General features: G+C 61.1%; 2 protein-coding genes and 1 long non-coding RNA gene across 4 annotated transcripts; 1 reads left to right on the top strand and 2 right to left on the bottom strand.

The window, feature by feature from the left end:
- The first annotated feature begins 474 nt into the window (after positions 1-474).
- Positions 475-2,964, top strand: LOC150013948 (uncharacterized). The gene is made up of 2 exons (XR_016510836.1): positions 475-563; positions 913-2,964. It is a non-coding gene; the product is annotated as an uncharacterized LOC150013948 (long non-coding RNA).
- A 147-nt stretch (positions 2,965-3,111) lies between these two features.
- CCDC183 (coiled-coil domain containing 183) lies at positions 3,112-10,772 on the bottom strand. Its single transcript, XM_090275293.1, has 14 exons — positions 10,703-10,772; positions 10,141-10,296; positions 9,638-9,906; positions 9,348-9,515; positions 9,011-9,115; positions 7,292-7,414; positions 6,057-6,182; positions 5,919-5,973; positions 5,413-5,513; positions 4,619-4,779; positions 4,283-4,451; positions 4,098-4,208; positions 3,922-4,018; positions 3,112-3,295 (listed from the first exon to the last, which is right to left on the bottom strand). The coding sequence occupies exons 1-14, from the start codon at positions 10,770-10,772 to the stop codon at positions 3,177-3,179; spliced, it is 1,830 nt and encodes a 609-aa protein (XP_090131419.1). The 3' UTR covers positions 3,112-3,176.
- Positions 10,773-11,382: 610 nt separating this feature from the next.
- Positions 11,383-14,617, bottom strand: TMEM141 (transmembrane protein 141). Of its 2 annotated transcripts, none has more exons than XM_090276046.1 (5): positions 14,513-14,617; positions 14,234-14,300; positions 13,985-14,082; positions 13,663-13,770; positions 11,383-11,585 (listed from the first exon to the last, which is right to left on the bottom strand). In XM_090276046.1, exons 1-5 carry the CDS (start codon positions 14,564-14,566, stop codon positions 11,565-11,567), a joined length of 348 nt encoding a protein of 115 aa, XP_090132172.1. In that variant the 5' UTR covers positions 14,567-14,617; the 3' UTR covers positions 11,383-11,564. The 2 variants fall into 2 exon arrangements, with proteins under 2 accessions (XP_090132172.1, XP_090132171.1); XM_090276045.1 differs by having other exon boundaries at positions 13,999-14,082; positions 14,513-14,615.
- Between the last annotated feature and the right edge of the window lie 988 nt (positions 14,618-15,605).

The following is a 15,605-nucleotide window of genomic DNA, read 5'->3' as shown; positions in this document are numbered from 1 at the left end:
CGCGGCCGCGGACCCACAGCGGACACCGCACTTCCCGCGGCCTTCCCGACGCGATCCCCATATACCCGCGCCCCCGCCCAGGTCTGTAGCAGGAACTCGGGTCTCTGGGGGGCGGGGGGTTCATTCTCCCATGCGCTTCCGTCCGCGCGTCCTGTGACCCCCGGGACGAGCTGGCCTTGTCTCCGCCTGCGGCTTCAGGGTGCCCGGGCCGCTGGCTCATGGAGTCCTGAGAACAAAGCGGCCTGCTGAGCAGCCCGTCTGCCTCCCCGTAGAGACCGTCTTAGACTGGAGCGGCCTTGAGGACCAGCAGGTCCGCTTTGTGTCCCCGGTAGGCGCCCGGCTGTGCCTTCCGCGGGAGTCGTACGTTGTGAGGCTTCTCTCACTGCTGCTGTAAAGCTCCCCCTCCCTGTTCTGTTTTTAGTAACTCTTGAAATCCTGATAAGAGGCCGGGGAGGCTTCTCGCGCTCTGCCCCCCGATCGCTGAGTCGTTCTGCTGCTGGAATTGCCTCCGCGTCTGCGCCCATATTCAACGCTACACCTGGGCCTGATCGGCGGACCTGGAGGTAAGAACCGGGAACAGGCGGAACCGAGGAAGCGTTAGGTTGCGCGGAGTCCGCAAACCCCTCGTGAATAGGACTCGGGGTCACGGGAATTCGCAGTCTGTGGAAGAGGAATATGCGAGCCTCATACACTCCTTACTTAAAGGGTCTCAAGTTAAAGGAAAGTGCTCTTGTAGACCTCCTTGCACAGATTAAAAAGCATTGCTACTGGTTTATTCCAGAGAAAAAGAGTCAGTTTAGTTTAAAAGGACAGGAAAAGGTTGGCAAGGCGCTGCGACGCGCTCACCAGCCCGGGTCCCCCATTCCCCATGAAACTTGGTCTGCTTGTAACTTGGTTACAATTGCTTTACAGCCTTTCCAAACTGATTCCGACCCTGAGCCGCTACCTCCGCCGCCGCCTGAAATGGAAGAGCGGCCTCCGTCTCGCGTTGATGATGCCCCCGCGATCGGCCCTCCGGAAGGGGATGGTGCGGCTGCAACTGTTGCATCCAATGCCGAGGAGGCTGCCAAGTCTTCTGATAGCGGTTCTGTGTCTTCCCCAGGCTCTCAGGTCGGGGAGAAGCGTGATCGTCCGTACCCCGCCCTTTCTGGCTGCCCGCCTAGTAATGTAATTCAGGAAATCTCCGATCTCTTAAAGCGTCTGAACCATAGAGTTAATGATCTTATCGTTTCACAGGAGTTTCAGAGAACTATTCCGCCCCCTCCTGTAGCGACACGCCCGCGACATACTCATCCTGTTTTGCATCCGAACCCTCCTCCTAATTATGCCCCCCCACCTCAACCAGCACCAAATTTACCTTCTTTTTCATTAGCAGGAAAGGATCCAGCAAAGTGTGCTGATCCCAGTGTTTTTTCTCTCCCTCCAACCGCGCGACCTTTTAACTACACTTCCGCCCTTCTGCACGCTGATGACTCTCTCCTTAGCTGCGATTCTTCCTTGCTCGATCTTTTGTTTCCTGTTGTTCGCCTTCAGCATGCGCCGGGTGGAAATGCTCAACCTCAATCACAGGTTCGATACCGTGGCATAGAGTTCCAGTTTCTTAAACTTTTGAAATCATCGGTTGTGGCGTATGGTTCTAATTCGCCTTATGTGTACGGGCTCCTTTCCTCTTTTGCCGCAGACAATTTGCTCATTCCTATTGATTGGGTTACTATTGCCCGCTCTTCTTTAGAGCCTGCCCAATATTTACAATTTAGATCTTGGTGGCATGAAGAGGCAGAGCGCGTTGCCCGTAACAACGCATACCTTCATCCTCCTGGCGCCACTTTTGAGCAGCTTGTGGGCTCTGGTGCTTTTATAACTGTTGATGCACAATCCCAATATGATAATTATGTTATTAATCAAATTAAAGAAATTTGCTTACATGCCTGGCAAAAATCACAAAAGCCTGGAGAAATCACTAACTCATTTGATAAAATCTTCCAAGGTGCTAATGAGCCATACACTGATTTTATTACTAAACTCCGGGAAGTTTTACGCAAAGCAGTTCATGGGGAAGATACTCAAAACCTTCTCCTCCTAATTCTTGCATATAAAAATGCTAACGATGAGTGTAAAAAGGCTATCCTCCCTATAAAACAAAAAGGAGGATCCATTGATGAATATATCCAGGCATGTAGAGAAATTGGCTCAACTGCTTATAGAATGAATTTATTAGCTGCAGCTATTCAAGGAGCCCTAAAAAATAATAGACTTAAATGTTACAACTGCGGCAAAACAGGGCACATTAAAAAAGACTGTAGAAAAGGAAAAGAGAAAAAAACCCTCCCTCCTGGCCTATGCCGGAGGTGCCAGAAAGGCAGGCACTGGACTAATGAGTGTAAATCTGTAAAAGACAAACAAGGCAATCCTTTGCCCCCTTAAACAACACCGGGTCGGGAAACTGGCAGCAGAGCCCAGCTCGGGGCCCAACATCAAACAATACGAGCCTAATTACTCAGTTTCCTGTCAGCTCAGGGCAAACCCATCAGCAGATGAATTCAAACCTAAATCCAAGCTATTAGTGTTGGAGGAAATCAGGCCTCTGAGAAAGGACATACTCTCATGCCCCCCTGCCCAGGTGTCCTGTGACTCAGATAAGCAAGCTGGCCTTGCTGACGCCGGCAGCTGCAAGCTGTATCAGGCCACTGAGCTGTGGTGTCCTGAGAGCAAAGAGACCTTGCTGAGTACTCCATCTCCTTGCCTTATAATAGATAATGTCTTGCTTGAAATCAGACCTAAGGATTTATAGCTTTGTTTATAGTTTCAAGAAGTTAAAGCCTCACCATATGTTATCCTGTTTGAATTTTTATAGATAATCATTGTGTTCTCTAAATTTCTAACATTCTTTACCTGGAGTTTGTTCCCCTTGATCTATTTTTAGTATCATGTCTAAACCTAATAAAAGGATGGTCTTCTGCTCTACTCTTGGCTGACTTGCCTGAGCGTGCCGCAGCCCCCCCCCCCCCCCCGTTTGTCCAAGAATTCTGTCTGCTGGAATTGCCTCCGCGTCTGCGATCATATTCAACACTACACAGGTCCACTTTCTGAGCCCAGTCCCCAGCAGTTTTGGAAAAATGTTTATTTTTATAACAAAGCAACGGCCTGGGGTGGGGGCAGCAAGGTCCCGCTGCAGGTCACTTCTTCTTCTTCTTGGCCACTTTGAGCTTCTCCTCGATCAGGTGCTGGGCCTGCCCCTTGATCTCTGCCCGCGAGGGGACATAGCTGTGGTCCACGTCTGCAAACTGGAAGGTTTCTGGGGGGGAGAGGCGGGGAGCCGGGCCTCAAGTCCTGGCCCTGCTGGCCGCCTTCACTCATCGCAGGGCCGGTGTGGGTGACATCATGTTCTGCGTCCCTGGTACTCTGGCATTTGGGGTATTACAGACCCAGGGAGGGACTGCGCCCCAGGGCTACCTAGTTGTTAGGGCGAAGGGCTCGCCCTGGGGGTGTCTTGCAAACTGACCAATGCATAGCTCCCCTCCCCCTTATCGCAACCTCACACCAAGCCAGCACGCCCCTGCCCAGCTCACCACAGGGCCTGGGACCAGGCCACTGGAGGCACCGATCTTAAGGCGTGGACCCTGCCTTTCCTACAGACACCCCAATAAGGGCTCTGGTCTGGGGCCGCCCTGGCTCCTCTCTGCCTCCTGCCGGGCACTGGGGCTCCCCGGTGTCAGGACGTGTAATAAATTCTCAAAGGCACCAGCCCCTGCACACCCTCATTAAATCACTGACACCCTCGCGTCCCTGTCCCTCCTGGCTGTCCTGGTCCGATGGAGCAGGCAGCACACACAGCCCCTGCCCCTGCACGGCTCAGCCCAGCCGTGCACCCTACACCCTCTCCCGGCCTGGGTAGCCCCCCAGCACCTGCCGAGCCTGTACCTATCATCTCCTCCTCCAGGTCCCCCAAGCTGACCCTGGTGTTCTGCTTCTCCTTCAGAGTGGAGGCCTCCAGGGCGTCCCTCACCTTTGCGTTGGCCTAAGGGGCGGGGGCGGGGGGTGGGGGGCAGTCAGCTCCGAGCACATCCCTCCGAGCAGGCGCCCCCGCCCAGGGCTACCTCCTCAGTTGCGGGCGGCGCCTGCACTCCGTGGGCCAGGAACAGGAGCTTCCTCTCGCAGAGCGCCAGCTTGCCTTGCACGTCCAGGCTGTCCGAGGGCGCCGCCTCTTTCTGTAAACCAGGGGGCGGCCCGTCTCCTCTCGGCCCCGCCCAGGCTCCCTGAGCACGGGGCTCCCCGCCGCTACCTGGGCCCCGGGCAGGCTGATGCCCACGAGCCGGAGGTACAGGTTGTCGATGCCCATCTGCATGGTCAGCAGCAGCTTCTGGCTCTTGATCATGTTGGTGTGGGCCAGCTGCAGCCTCTCCTGCTCCTCCTTCAGCGCGTCCTTCATGTTCTTCTGGATGGACTCCAAGCTGTTGAGGACAATGGGGAAGGAGGTGGCACAGACTGGGGGGCTGGGTCGGGTGCTGCGCTCCGAGGGCTGCGACGTGGGCATGCGGGCCCCGGCTCGTCGGCAGAGCACACGCCGGACTTGGAGCCTGGTGTGCAGCCGTGGGCGCAAGGCAGGGCCCCCAGGTACCGGCCGGAAGTGGGCGTCTGGTGGAACTTGAGCAGCGCCTCCTCCATCTCCAGCTTCCTCATCAAGGCTGCCAGCTGAGTCTGCCTCTCCTCGCAGTCCTCCATCTGCAGCTCCAGGTTGTCCTCCGTGCTCTTCTGAGCCAGGAACTGGCCTGTGATGTCCTGGGGTGCCAGTGGGGAGAAGCTGGGGCGGGCCAGCCAGGCGGGACCCACAGAACCGCTTCTTTGCGGGTCCTTCCCTGCGGTCAGTGGTGATGTCCAGTGCAGCTGAGCACTGAGGACGTGCGCGGGGCCATCAGGTGAAGTGCTTCGTGTGTGTCACTGCATGTGACGCTCAGGACACGCAGCGGGCAGAGGTAGGAGACCACCACTCAGAGACTGGCTTCAAGGCGCGTGTCCAAGGATGGACAAGCTTATGCCAGGGCCGTGGTTAGGAGCTCGAGGCTTACTAATAATAAACCCAGATCAGGTTAAAATACAAGGGGGGGCAGGTGGAGAGGCAGCCGCTCGTTAGAATGCTGTCAGTTTGGGAAGGGGACAGGGCTGGAGGTGGAGGTGGAGGCGGCCACAGCCTTTGGGTCCTCAGATTCCGCGGCTCTGCACATCTCTGGGACATGCTGGGACGTCCCAGCTGTGTCCCAGGAGAGCCCTCTACTCGGATCTGTGGGGGCGTCACATCATTGTGTGTTCATTCATTCAAAAGGAGCCTGGCCTGGTTCAGCGGGCGGGGGGGCGGGGGCGGCAGGGGGGGACCCACCCCTCCCCCAGCGCCCTGGGGGTGCCAGGAAGCAGTACCCAGAGGTGGGAGCACCGCACAGCTGTCTTGATTTTCTCCACCAAAGTGATCGTGTTCGTCTGGTATTCGAGGCTGGCCCTGGAGGTCTCTCTTCTCCTCACTGAGCAGAGCAGAGAGAGGATGGCCAGTGTGCAGGGGTGGGCGTCTCTGCACCTGCCCCGTCGTCATCGGGGAAGGTCACCCAAGAGCTGGGTGCCCCCCACAGGCGCTTCCACCTTAACCTGCTTCCTCCCTACCCAGCCCTTCAGCGGGGAAGACCACCAGGGCAGCCCCAGCCAGAGGAGGCCTGGGAGCTCAGTGGGGCTTGGTGGGGCTTCTCAGGCAGCTCAGGGCCCAGGGCAGAAACCAAGGGCTCAGCCACACCGGGAGCCTTGACGCTGGTGGCTGTGGCACTTGCTCGGCCTCCGCAGGTTACACCTGGCCTCACAGTGACCTGACTGTGGCTCGAGACAGGGCTGGCCTCCCGGGACCCCAGCTGGGGACGGGCAGGGAGCCGAGCACTTACCTTTTAGGGTCTCCATACTCATCAGATTGGAGGAGAAATCCAAGTCGGTCTGGCCCTGGTTGGTGGGGAGGTCAGCAGCACCCTGTGCTGGGGAGCGGCCCCCACTGTCCCCCACTGCATGGGGTCCTGGGGGCTTACCCGGCGGTACTTCTCACTGGTCTCCTTGGTATGGACCTTGTCGATGAGCTGCTTCTGCTGGTTCAGCCGGTTCTCCCGTGCGCTGCGCTCCTCGATGAAGGTCGCCTCCCCTTGTCTCATGTTCATCTGGGGACCCCGGGAGGTGGCGGGGTCTGTCTCAATAAGGCCTCCCAATGCTAAATCCAGCAGTCACTTTCAGCCGCCATCTTCCTAGATTTGGGACCAGCCTTCCAGGCCGCCGGCCAGGCCTGCCTCCTCCAACGCGGTACCTGCCTGCCGCTCCCACCACCCGTGGCCTCGGAGGGGCGGCGCCTTCCCGCCTGCACTGCGCCCGCTCCCGGAGCTGCCCCGCTGCAGCCGCGGCTCGGTGGCTCGCCGAGGCCTCCTGGCCAGCCCCGCTCGGAACTCACTAAAGTGGATTCCACGTGTCTCAAAACAAACTCACCTCCTTCCCCCAAACCCGGGCTCTTCCTGTCCTGCCTCCGTGGCTAACGCCATGGTCCAGCCACACCTGCTGACACCTCCTGGAGGCTGCGCTGTCCCCCCACCGTTCACATGGAGCGCAGCGCCCCCTCACTGGGTGACCACTTAAAGGCCTCCCGGCCCCTGCCGGGCTCAGCCACCCCACTCCACCACGTGTCCGGCCCCGGTCTCTGCAGCCAGAACGCAGACGGGACTGCACCTGCCCTCTTCCTCCCAGGGCTCCAGGTGAGGTGGGAGGCCAACACCTGAGCCCCGGCCGCCGCTGCTCTCAGGCCAGTTCCTCTGCAGCTTCGCGCCTCCCGTGGGCCCGTTACGCCCCAGGCCTGACTGCCCCGACCTTCAGAGCCCCTGCAACACTGCTGTCTGAGCAGATCAGCGCCCACGGCGCCTGGGTCTCTCTGCTGCACTGGCTGGAGGCCATGTGACAGGGACAACTGGGTGAGCGGCTGCCTCCTCACACTGCCCCTTCATGAGGACAGCCTTGAGGGGGCCTTGGCACAGACTGGGTGAGTGGGTGGCCCGGCCCGGCCCAGCCCAGGCCAGCTCTCCCCCGCCTCCGTCTACCCCATGGCTCCCTGTCTAGGGCGGCTCCCTCTGTCCAGGGCCACAGTGTGAGCAGAGCTGGCTGGCGGGGGCCACTCGACTCTAGCAATTGCAGGCAGTATGGGCATGGGGTGTCCTGTTGGACCCTGGACCAGACAGGTCTGATAGAGAGCCCTGCAGGGCCCCACAGCCTGGGGACCTGAGCTCACCTTGACCTCATCCGTGATCATCATGGCATCCTGGGACATGACTGTCATATCCGACAGTTCCGAGCAGTAGTTGGCCACCAGATTCTGTAGCTTGTCCAGCTCCGTGGGGTATCCTGCCAGATCCTGAATCGAAGGGGCAGGGCCGGTGGGCCTGGAGCCTGATCGGCCAGGGCTGCGGGCCTGCTGCATGCTGTCCCGGTTCCACAGCCACTTCCCTGGCCCCTCCTGGGCCCCTTGTGGGCCCCGCAGAGTGACCGCACCTGCCACCCACGCCTTGCCCCAGACTGTGAGCACCCTGAGGACAGTGGCTGGTGGCCCCAGACCTCTGCCGGGCACAGAGCATGTGAAAGGAAGAGTTTCAGGAGGGGTACACAGTATCCCCCTGCAGACTCTCCACTGCTCCAAGGCCACACAGCCCAGCGACACTTCCAGCGAGGTTGCGATGGCATGTCCTGTCGTATGCGACATGTCTCTGAAACCCAGGGGACTCACTGCTTGGGAGCGGCCGCTTTATGAAGTGAAGCCGAGGGGCTCGAAATGGGTTTGGGGTCAGAGACTCAGGCTCAAGGTCGAGGCCGCCTGGCTCGCTTGTGTGGGACCTTGGGAGAGACGTCGAACCTCTCTGAGGGTCCCTCTGTGTACAGAGGTGGCCATGGCTCTCCCAGAGGGTTTCGTCTTTAGTAACTACAATGCAGTCTTCGTTGTGCTTTTAAAAACGCAGGCGACCACTGGTGTCATTTTTAAGAAATGCACATGTTCGGGAGGGATAAGAAGGTGCCCCAGGGGACACAATGGCCCAGGCGAAGGGGGTGCTGTGCCCGGGAAGGGAAGCTGAGTGGGCCCCCAGGTGCCCGCAGGGCCTCGGGGCTGAGGCAGGGGTGCAGGTTGCAGGGAGAAGCTGCCTGGCTCTGGGGCTGCGGTCAGGGTCGGGGCTTGGGCCCATCCGCCCCACCACCTTCCCCCCGAGCCACACCTCCACCTGCCGCCCTCCAGGGCACCCCCTTCCCCAGCCTGTGGTGAGGCTGATGGGCTTCCCTTACTCTCCCTGCCTGTCCTGTCAAGTGCTCCACTGGCACCCGGGAACCCAGCCTCCTGTCCTCCCCATCTGCCACCTGCTGTCTACCTGGCCTGTGGCAGGCACCCATACTCTGCTCTGCGGGGCCAAGAGGGGCACCCCCTGAAGGGATCTGGCTTCGCAGCGGGTTCACAGCCCCTGGGGGCCTCCTCCTGCAGCTAAGACGGGGTGGCAGAAAGCTGAGGCCACTGCTTGCTTGGAGGCAACGTTTCCTGTATGCTGGGGCCTTGCTGAGGGTGCAGAGCTTCTCTTGCCCTCAGAGGCCAGGCAATGAAAAATGACAGGCAAAATAAAAATCCCACTGACCATCCAGTACATACAAGGAAATGCAAGCAATTCGATAAATCCCATGAAATGCCTTCTTTGAATAGCAATGGCAAGTTCTTGGAAGACTGTGTTTTAGGCGTTGGCACCGCTGCTCAGCGGGCGCCCAAAGCAGGGCTGAGCCCTCCCCAGGGTGATCGGTGAGGACAGCTGCAGGCCCGGGGGCAGGGCAGGGCCTATCCCGGGGCGGGCGCTGGGGGTGGGGCTTGCCTTCCATCCCCGCTGACTTCCCAGCCCTGCGCACCTAGTGTGGCGGGAGACCCCGGCCCCGCCCAGCCAGCTCAGTTCCCTGGGGCTGGGGCTGGGGTGAGGGGACTCACTTTCTTCAGGTAATCCAGCAGGTCCACGTACAGCAGGTGGATGTTCTGGCTCGTGGTGATCTTGATCGTTGTCTTTTCGATGTTGTTCTCCAGCTGGCGGATGACCTGGGGACTGCCCGAGGGCACAATGAGAGCCCGGCCACCTGGAGGCGCAGAGGCGGGCCCTGGGGGGGAGGGTCTCATGCATCTAGCCCCGCCTCCCTCGCGTAGCCCCGCCCTCCCTCCATCCCAGTCCCAGAGGCTCCACCCCTCCCAAGCATCCACCTGAGGAGTCCCACCTCCGGAGCTGGAGCCCCGCCCCCACCCTCGTGAGACCCCGCCCCGCTTCCACTGCCACCTGCTGCAGGCGCAGCTCTTCCTTGGTGGCCGCCGGCTGGCTCCGCAGGCTGGCCAGCTCCAGGTGCATGCGCTCCAGCTGCTGCCCGCGCCGCCGCACCAGGTGCATCAGCACGTTGTGCACGTTCACGCGGTCGAAGACGTACTTGCGCAGCTTCTCCCGCGCCACCTGGGTCGGGGAGGGTGTGGTGCCCAGGGAGCCGCGGGCCCGTCTGGGGTGGGAAACTCGTTCTGTCCCCCAACCGGAGCCGAAGCTTTTAAAGGGGCGTGGGGTACCCCCGGCTGCCTTACCTCCATGGTGCAGCGGCAGTGCGCCAGCCTCATGGGCGCATCCTTCCCGCAGGCCTTGGAGATGGACCGCTGGTCGTACTGTGGGACGGCGGCGGCTGAGCTGGGGGGCACCTCTGCGTACCTCTGCCGCCAGCCCGCTAGGCATTCTCCCAGGGCTGCTTCTGCCAGCCCAGCAGCAAGACCCCAGGAGGCAGAGCTCTGCAGGACCCCATCCAGGCCATCCCAGCTCAGATGTGATGGGCGTCCGCAGAGGAGGGCCCAGGTCTCCCCTACAAGGCCAAAGAGCCAGAGAGGCCCCTGCTGCGGTGGGTAGCCCAGGAAGGGAACCTAGTCAGGGACCCTGCCCACCAGGCTTGCTGGAGTGACTGGAGACCAGAGCAGGTCCCCGCGAGTCCCTCCCCAGATGCCCCAGCTCCAGAAGTCAGAGCAGGGAAAGGAGCAGAGGTGCCAGCCAGCCTGCCGTCCACATGTGCGTGTTTCAGCCTGTGCCCACCCTGCCCAACCCCCAGGCAGCAGCAACGGGGCTACGCTGTTCACCTTCTTGGCCAAAGCCCAGTCTTGGGCCCCGTGACGGATGTTGCTGCGCAAGAGAGCCTGCGTCGCCTTGTTCTTGGCTGTCTTCTCCTTCGTGGCCTGGATCTGCAGCGTCTGGCATTGCTCTGTGGGCGTGCCGAGGGTCCGTGTGGCCAGGCTGTGGGCTGAGGGCCTGGCCTCCCAGGACTCTGGAGCTGGGATCCTTCCCTGCCCTGCTTCTAACTCCCACCCTGCTGTCGGGTCTGGATGGCTGTGCTGGGCAGGGGGACGTCCTGTGTTCCCTTCCAGACCTGCTGGCCCACGGAAGCAGCTGGGTCTCTTCCTGTTCCCTCTGGCTTTGGGGTTCACAAATCTCCGTGAAGCCCCCCAGGTCCTCCTCACCCCACTCCTGCCCCCTGCATGGCAGGTCCCTTTGGGAGACCACTAGCCTGTTTGCCCTGGACATTCCCTATGTTTAAACCGAGAGTCCTGCCACCCAGAGCCCCTGAGCACATTGGGGGTCGGCCACCAGTGACCGCAGGGGCGGCTCACCCTGGAGCCGAGTAATGGTCTTAAGCTCCTGGATCTGCTCATCTGTATCCGCCTCGCTCTGCATCTTCATGGCAGCCTGCAGGGCCCTGCCTCCCACCCCCAGTGCTGGGCCTGCTCAGCAGAACTGCAGCTCAGACTGTCCTGGAATCTCAGCCCATTGTGATGGGGGCCAAGGTTCTCAAAGCCCAGGGAACCCTGGGACCCACAGCCCACTCCACCACCACCTCTGCCCCCAGCCAGCCTAAGGTTGTCCCTTGGACACTTGAGTCCCATGGCTTCTCTCTGTTCAGGATCATGGCCAGGGCCAGGCACCCTCCTCCCACAGGGAGGTGACTTGTGGTGGTTTGGCCGTGTGGCCCCCAATCCTCCCCACTGTCTCAACTCCCAACCGCATGCTGCCCACCCCAAGTTCAAAGTCCATGCCCAGGTGACCTGGGCCCTCACTACCCCACCTCCACTTCCCTGGGGAATTCCTGGGCCTAGCTTTAGATGCCACTCCAGCAGGGACCCGTCCACCTCTGCACCCCAGCCCTAGCTTCCCGTAGAGTCATGTGCATCAAGCCCTGGACAGCCTGCAATTATGGGGTACAGGGCTGGGGTGCACACCGGATGGGTTACTTTTCTTAGCTACATTGCGAGACTTCATCGGGGCCACTCTAAGAGAGCACAGGGACAGCAGCTTAGATAGCAGACGTTTATTGTCTCACATCCTGGAGGTTGGATGCCTGAGCCCCCACTGTGGGCAGGGCTGGTTCCGCTGGCCCTACAGACGCTGTCCTGTCCGTGTCCTCGTGCCGTCTTCTCTCCATACCTCCTGCATCTGCGTCTCCGGGGATGGGGACCCACCCTCACTTGAACTCCATCACCTCTTCAGGGGCCCTGTCTGCAAAGCAGGCGTGTTTGAGGCCTTGGGTCAGGGCTGTAACGTGTGAATTTGGGGGGACACAGTTCAGCCATAACAATGACCTTCATCTGTTGCCACAGCACCTGTCTCCCTTGTGGCTTCTTACACAGATGCTTTCCCTTTCTGGTCACTCTCACTTTTTAAAAAGTGGGTCCCATCAGGTCTAAAACTCCCAGTTCACCTTTCCTGCCCTCCATCTGAGCCCTGAGGGTCTTACCCTCGGGGAGGTGGGAGGACCTGCCAGGTATACATACATAGTCTGTGCACCTCCGACAGGGCCTGAGGCAGCAGCTGCCTGCTTCTCCCCAATACTGGTCTTCCCTTCTTGCTCAGATACAGAACCCCTGAACTTTAGTGGGGGCACATGGCTGCCCAGGGCAAGCAGCCTTCGCAGGTGCCTCTGCACCAGGTTACTAATGCAGTGCAAGCGAGATGGTGAGTGGACTGCTCTCCTCCTCCTCCTCTTTGCTGGCTGGGATGAAGGCATGATGGCTGGAGCTAGGGCAGCTGCCTGGGACCATGTGGTAGATTTGGAATCGAGGCCATAGCAACAAGGAATGGACTAAAAGGAGCCGGGGCCCCTGTCAGCCCCAGGCTACCCGCTCCGACTTTCACATGAAGGAGACTCTAGGTTGCTTATGCCAGTTATCTTGGGCTTCCTCTCACTGCCTTCCCACCAACAGAGTCCCGGCACATAGTAGGTGCTCAACAGATATTCTTCGGAATGATTGGCTGGCCGAGAGGTGCAGGGGCTGGGCTGGGCTCGAGTAGCGTGGCCGTGTGCTATCTGCCTTCAGTGGGACTGGGAAGCCAACTGCAAAGGATGATGGGCTTGCCCAGAGTTCATATAATCTCTGTCTCTTCCTGTTGGGGTGGATGAGGTGGGTGGTCTCGCCCTCTCATGAGCTTTCCTTCCATGAGGACAGAGCTCCAGTAAGCTAGCTCTGACCTCCCTCTGCCCCAGGAGAGAAGTGACTTCACCTGACACGTGTGTTGGGATGATGGGCAGGTGGGCACAGCCACATCCTATCCTTCATCTCTCAGGGGCCAGGTCCAATCGGCTGTGCACCTTGTGGTCAAGTTGTACAGAAACAGACCCCAGGGGCTGGCAGGAGTGTCCGCTCCTGGGGTTCAGTGTTGGGAATTGCCTGGCACAGCCTCTAGTATCAGCCATGTGGCACTAAGGTGACATTTGTCTCTCAGCTTCTTCCTGCACTGACTTGCTTTCCAATCGCTGTAGAACTCAGGTGGGAATGAGAGCTCCACAACCCCAGCAGGGTCTGTCACCGCAGGGCCAGAGGGGAGCGTCCGTGCCTCAGGGAGTGCAGAAGTCCTGTCCCCACGCGCCCCAGCGCTGTGTGGCACAGGCCACGCCCTCTCTGGCTTCGTGTCCACCACGTTTCCTGCTGCCCTACAGGAGGCCAACCCAGGAACGGCCCTTTCTGGTGTGACGTCCTGGGCAGGAGCAGACTGCTCAGGCTTGGAAGGGGACCGCTGGGGCACCTTAGGGCGCAGGGAGGAACTGTGGATGGGAAGGGCCGGCCTGGGGTGTGGCAGTGCTGAGGGCTGTGTCCGCGAACTCTCTGGGCTCAGGTCGTAGGCACTGTGGCAGGAAGGCTGAGCTGTGAGAGGCAAACAGAGACGGCACACCCCCTACAGCTGCTCCATCCCTGCACCCATTTTACTGCATCACACCGTGGGGGGGCCTGCAGCAAGGACACGGGCACTGGAGGCCAGGACTCGGGCCCATCAGCTTGCTGTCTGCTGCCGGGCCTCTCAGCTCGGCCATTCTTGCCAGGGTGCTCACACTCCTCACACAGCACTGCTGCCACCCCAGAGCCGTCCAGCCCCTCCTGGGTCTTCCTCGTGCACACGGGGCTCTGGAAGTTTCATCCGCTGCACACGTTCCCTTCCCACGAAGTGCAAGCTGAGGGCACCGGCCAGAGGGGAGAGGCCCTGTCCAGCCTGCACCACCGGCCCCGGGTTCGTTCGCCTGTCCCAAACTCTGGGCACCAGCAGCAAAGCTTCTGCCTCCCGCTGCCCCTGGGCCTCTCACCTGTGCCCCTGTCTGTGGGGAGCTTCCCCATCTCCAGGAAGAGCCAGAGGTTGCTGCACTTCTGTGTCTCCACTCGGGTGACCCAGTAGCTGGCCACTGAGCCTGCGACTGGGGAGCAGAGCAGGGGCTGGGGGCTGGGGGCCAGGGCCTCTCCACTCCTCGGGGAAGGAGAACCTGGGCACAGGATTCTTCTGGGCAGATGGTGGCGGAGGGCTCAGACAGGGCCCCTCCGGGAACAGGGGCCCATCTCAGGAGGCGGGATGCTGGCAACACAGCCCCCAGCCCCACTCCTCGGGTGCATTTCAGGGCCCCGGGCACTGACCCTGGAGTACCCACCCACGGCGCCCAGGATGGTCCACTGAAAGGGGTACTTCAACTTCCTCTGAAGGAACATCTGTAGGCCCAAGGTCGCACCGGTCCCTGCCAAGAGACACGGTCCCCATCAGCTGCGCCCCGCGGCACCTGCCCGGCTCCCGGCACCTGCAGGCGGCCGGCGCGGCGCCACCTGCTGGGGAGTCAGGACGAGACAGGAGGGTGAGGTCCAGGCCCGGGGCACCTGGACCCAGCCTACCTGTGACAAAGGTGAAAACGCCCTTCGCGAAGGCGTTCGACTGGCATGCGGCATACTCCGCCAGTCCCTGGGAGGGGAGGCGTGGAAGGCTCAGTCCCCCTCCCGCTGCCTTCCCCGCGCCCCCCGTCCCTCCTTCCGGCACGCCCCCCCCGCCCCGCAGGGATGCTCAGTCCCCGCAGCAAGAGGGTCCCGACTCTGCCCTTTTCCCCTAACAAGCCCCCGCCCCGCTCAGGTGTTCTTCCCAGGTCCGGAGCCCGCGTCCTAAGCCGGCCTGCTCACCGGGTGCTTAGCGGCTACAGCATCGTCCACGCGGGACAGACCCAGGTTTACCATGGCCGGCGGGGCCTGGACGTCCGCTCCGCGCAGGCGCGGGAGGAGGGGGCGGGCCTGGGCGGAGCCTGGTGGAGAGGGGCGGGGCCTGGGAGGCCGATTTGCGCAGGCGCGGGGCAGAGGGAAGGACAAGGGCGGGGCACGGCAGGCGGGCCTGCGCCGAGTCCGGCCGAGGGGGCGGGGCCACGCAAGACCGGGCGGACGGCGCGGAGAGGGGGCGGGAGGGGGCGGGTCCCGGAGGAAGGGGCGGAGCCTGACGGGCTGTTTGATCTGCGTTCGCTCGTCTCATTTCCACGCGCCCGGAGGCGGAATGGTCATTGGTAGTATCACTTGTTGGGGTGGTGCCTTGATGAAGGGATTAAGTCTCTTAAGAAACGATCACGGAGTAGCTACGTATGGGACGATTATTTAGCAAGTTAATTCCAAAAACACTATAAAGCCCCACACTTACTGCCAGTGGGACCTGGGGAGTCCCAGGGAGAGTCAGAGCCCCCGCCCTCACTGACCAGACGGGAGAACAGACCTCTGGCTGCGCATCCGCTGACGTATAGATAGCGTTTCAGGGGCGGGGCACGCAGGGACGCTGCCAGGGCGCAGGGGCCGCGGTGGGGGACCCGATGCTGTGGGACAAGGGGCGCTACTGGGCTGCCCTGCAAGGTAGAGAAGCAGAGCCTGTACCTGGGGCTCTGGTCCCAGCTTGGGGAGGGCCTAGGAGGTGGTCCCAGGTCCAAACACCTCCAGCTGGCAGTGGGGTCGGGAAAGCGGAAGGCCAGAGCCGCCCCCTGGGGTGGGTGTCACACCTCTCGGGCACAGCCTGTCCCTCCGCGCCTTCTCCACTGCGCAGGAGATACAGGTGTCTTTCCCTCCATACTCGGCCCCTGGGGCACTCCCGGAGTTGACACCCCCAAAGCCCACCCTATCGCCATGTCCCCTGCCTCTGGCCACCCTCTGACTCTCTGTGACCTTCTCCAGAATTGGGACCAGGTCATTGTGCTGACTGGGGTGGTGAAGGGGGGGGACACTGGGTGGGCCTCTGGGACCC

The sequence above is a fragment of the Furipterus horrens genome, unplaced genomic scaffold, assembly GCF_987537825.1.
Source record: "Furipterus horrens unplaced genomic scaffold, mFurHor1.1.pri manual_scaffold_4, whole genome shotgun sequence".
In the NCBI taxonomy this organism is placed as follows: domain Eukaryota; kingdom Metazoa; phylum Chordata; class Mammalia; order Chiroptera; family Furipteridae; genus Furipterus; species Furipterus horrens.
Note: the sequence above shows the minus strand (reverse complement) of the source record. Positions and strands in the feature narration are given on the sequence as shown.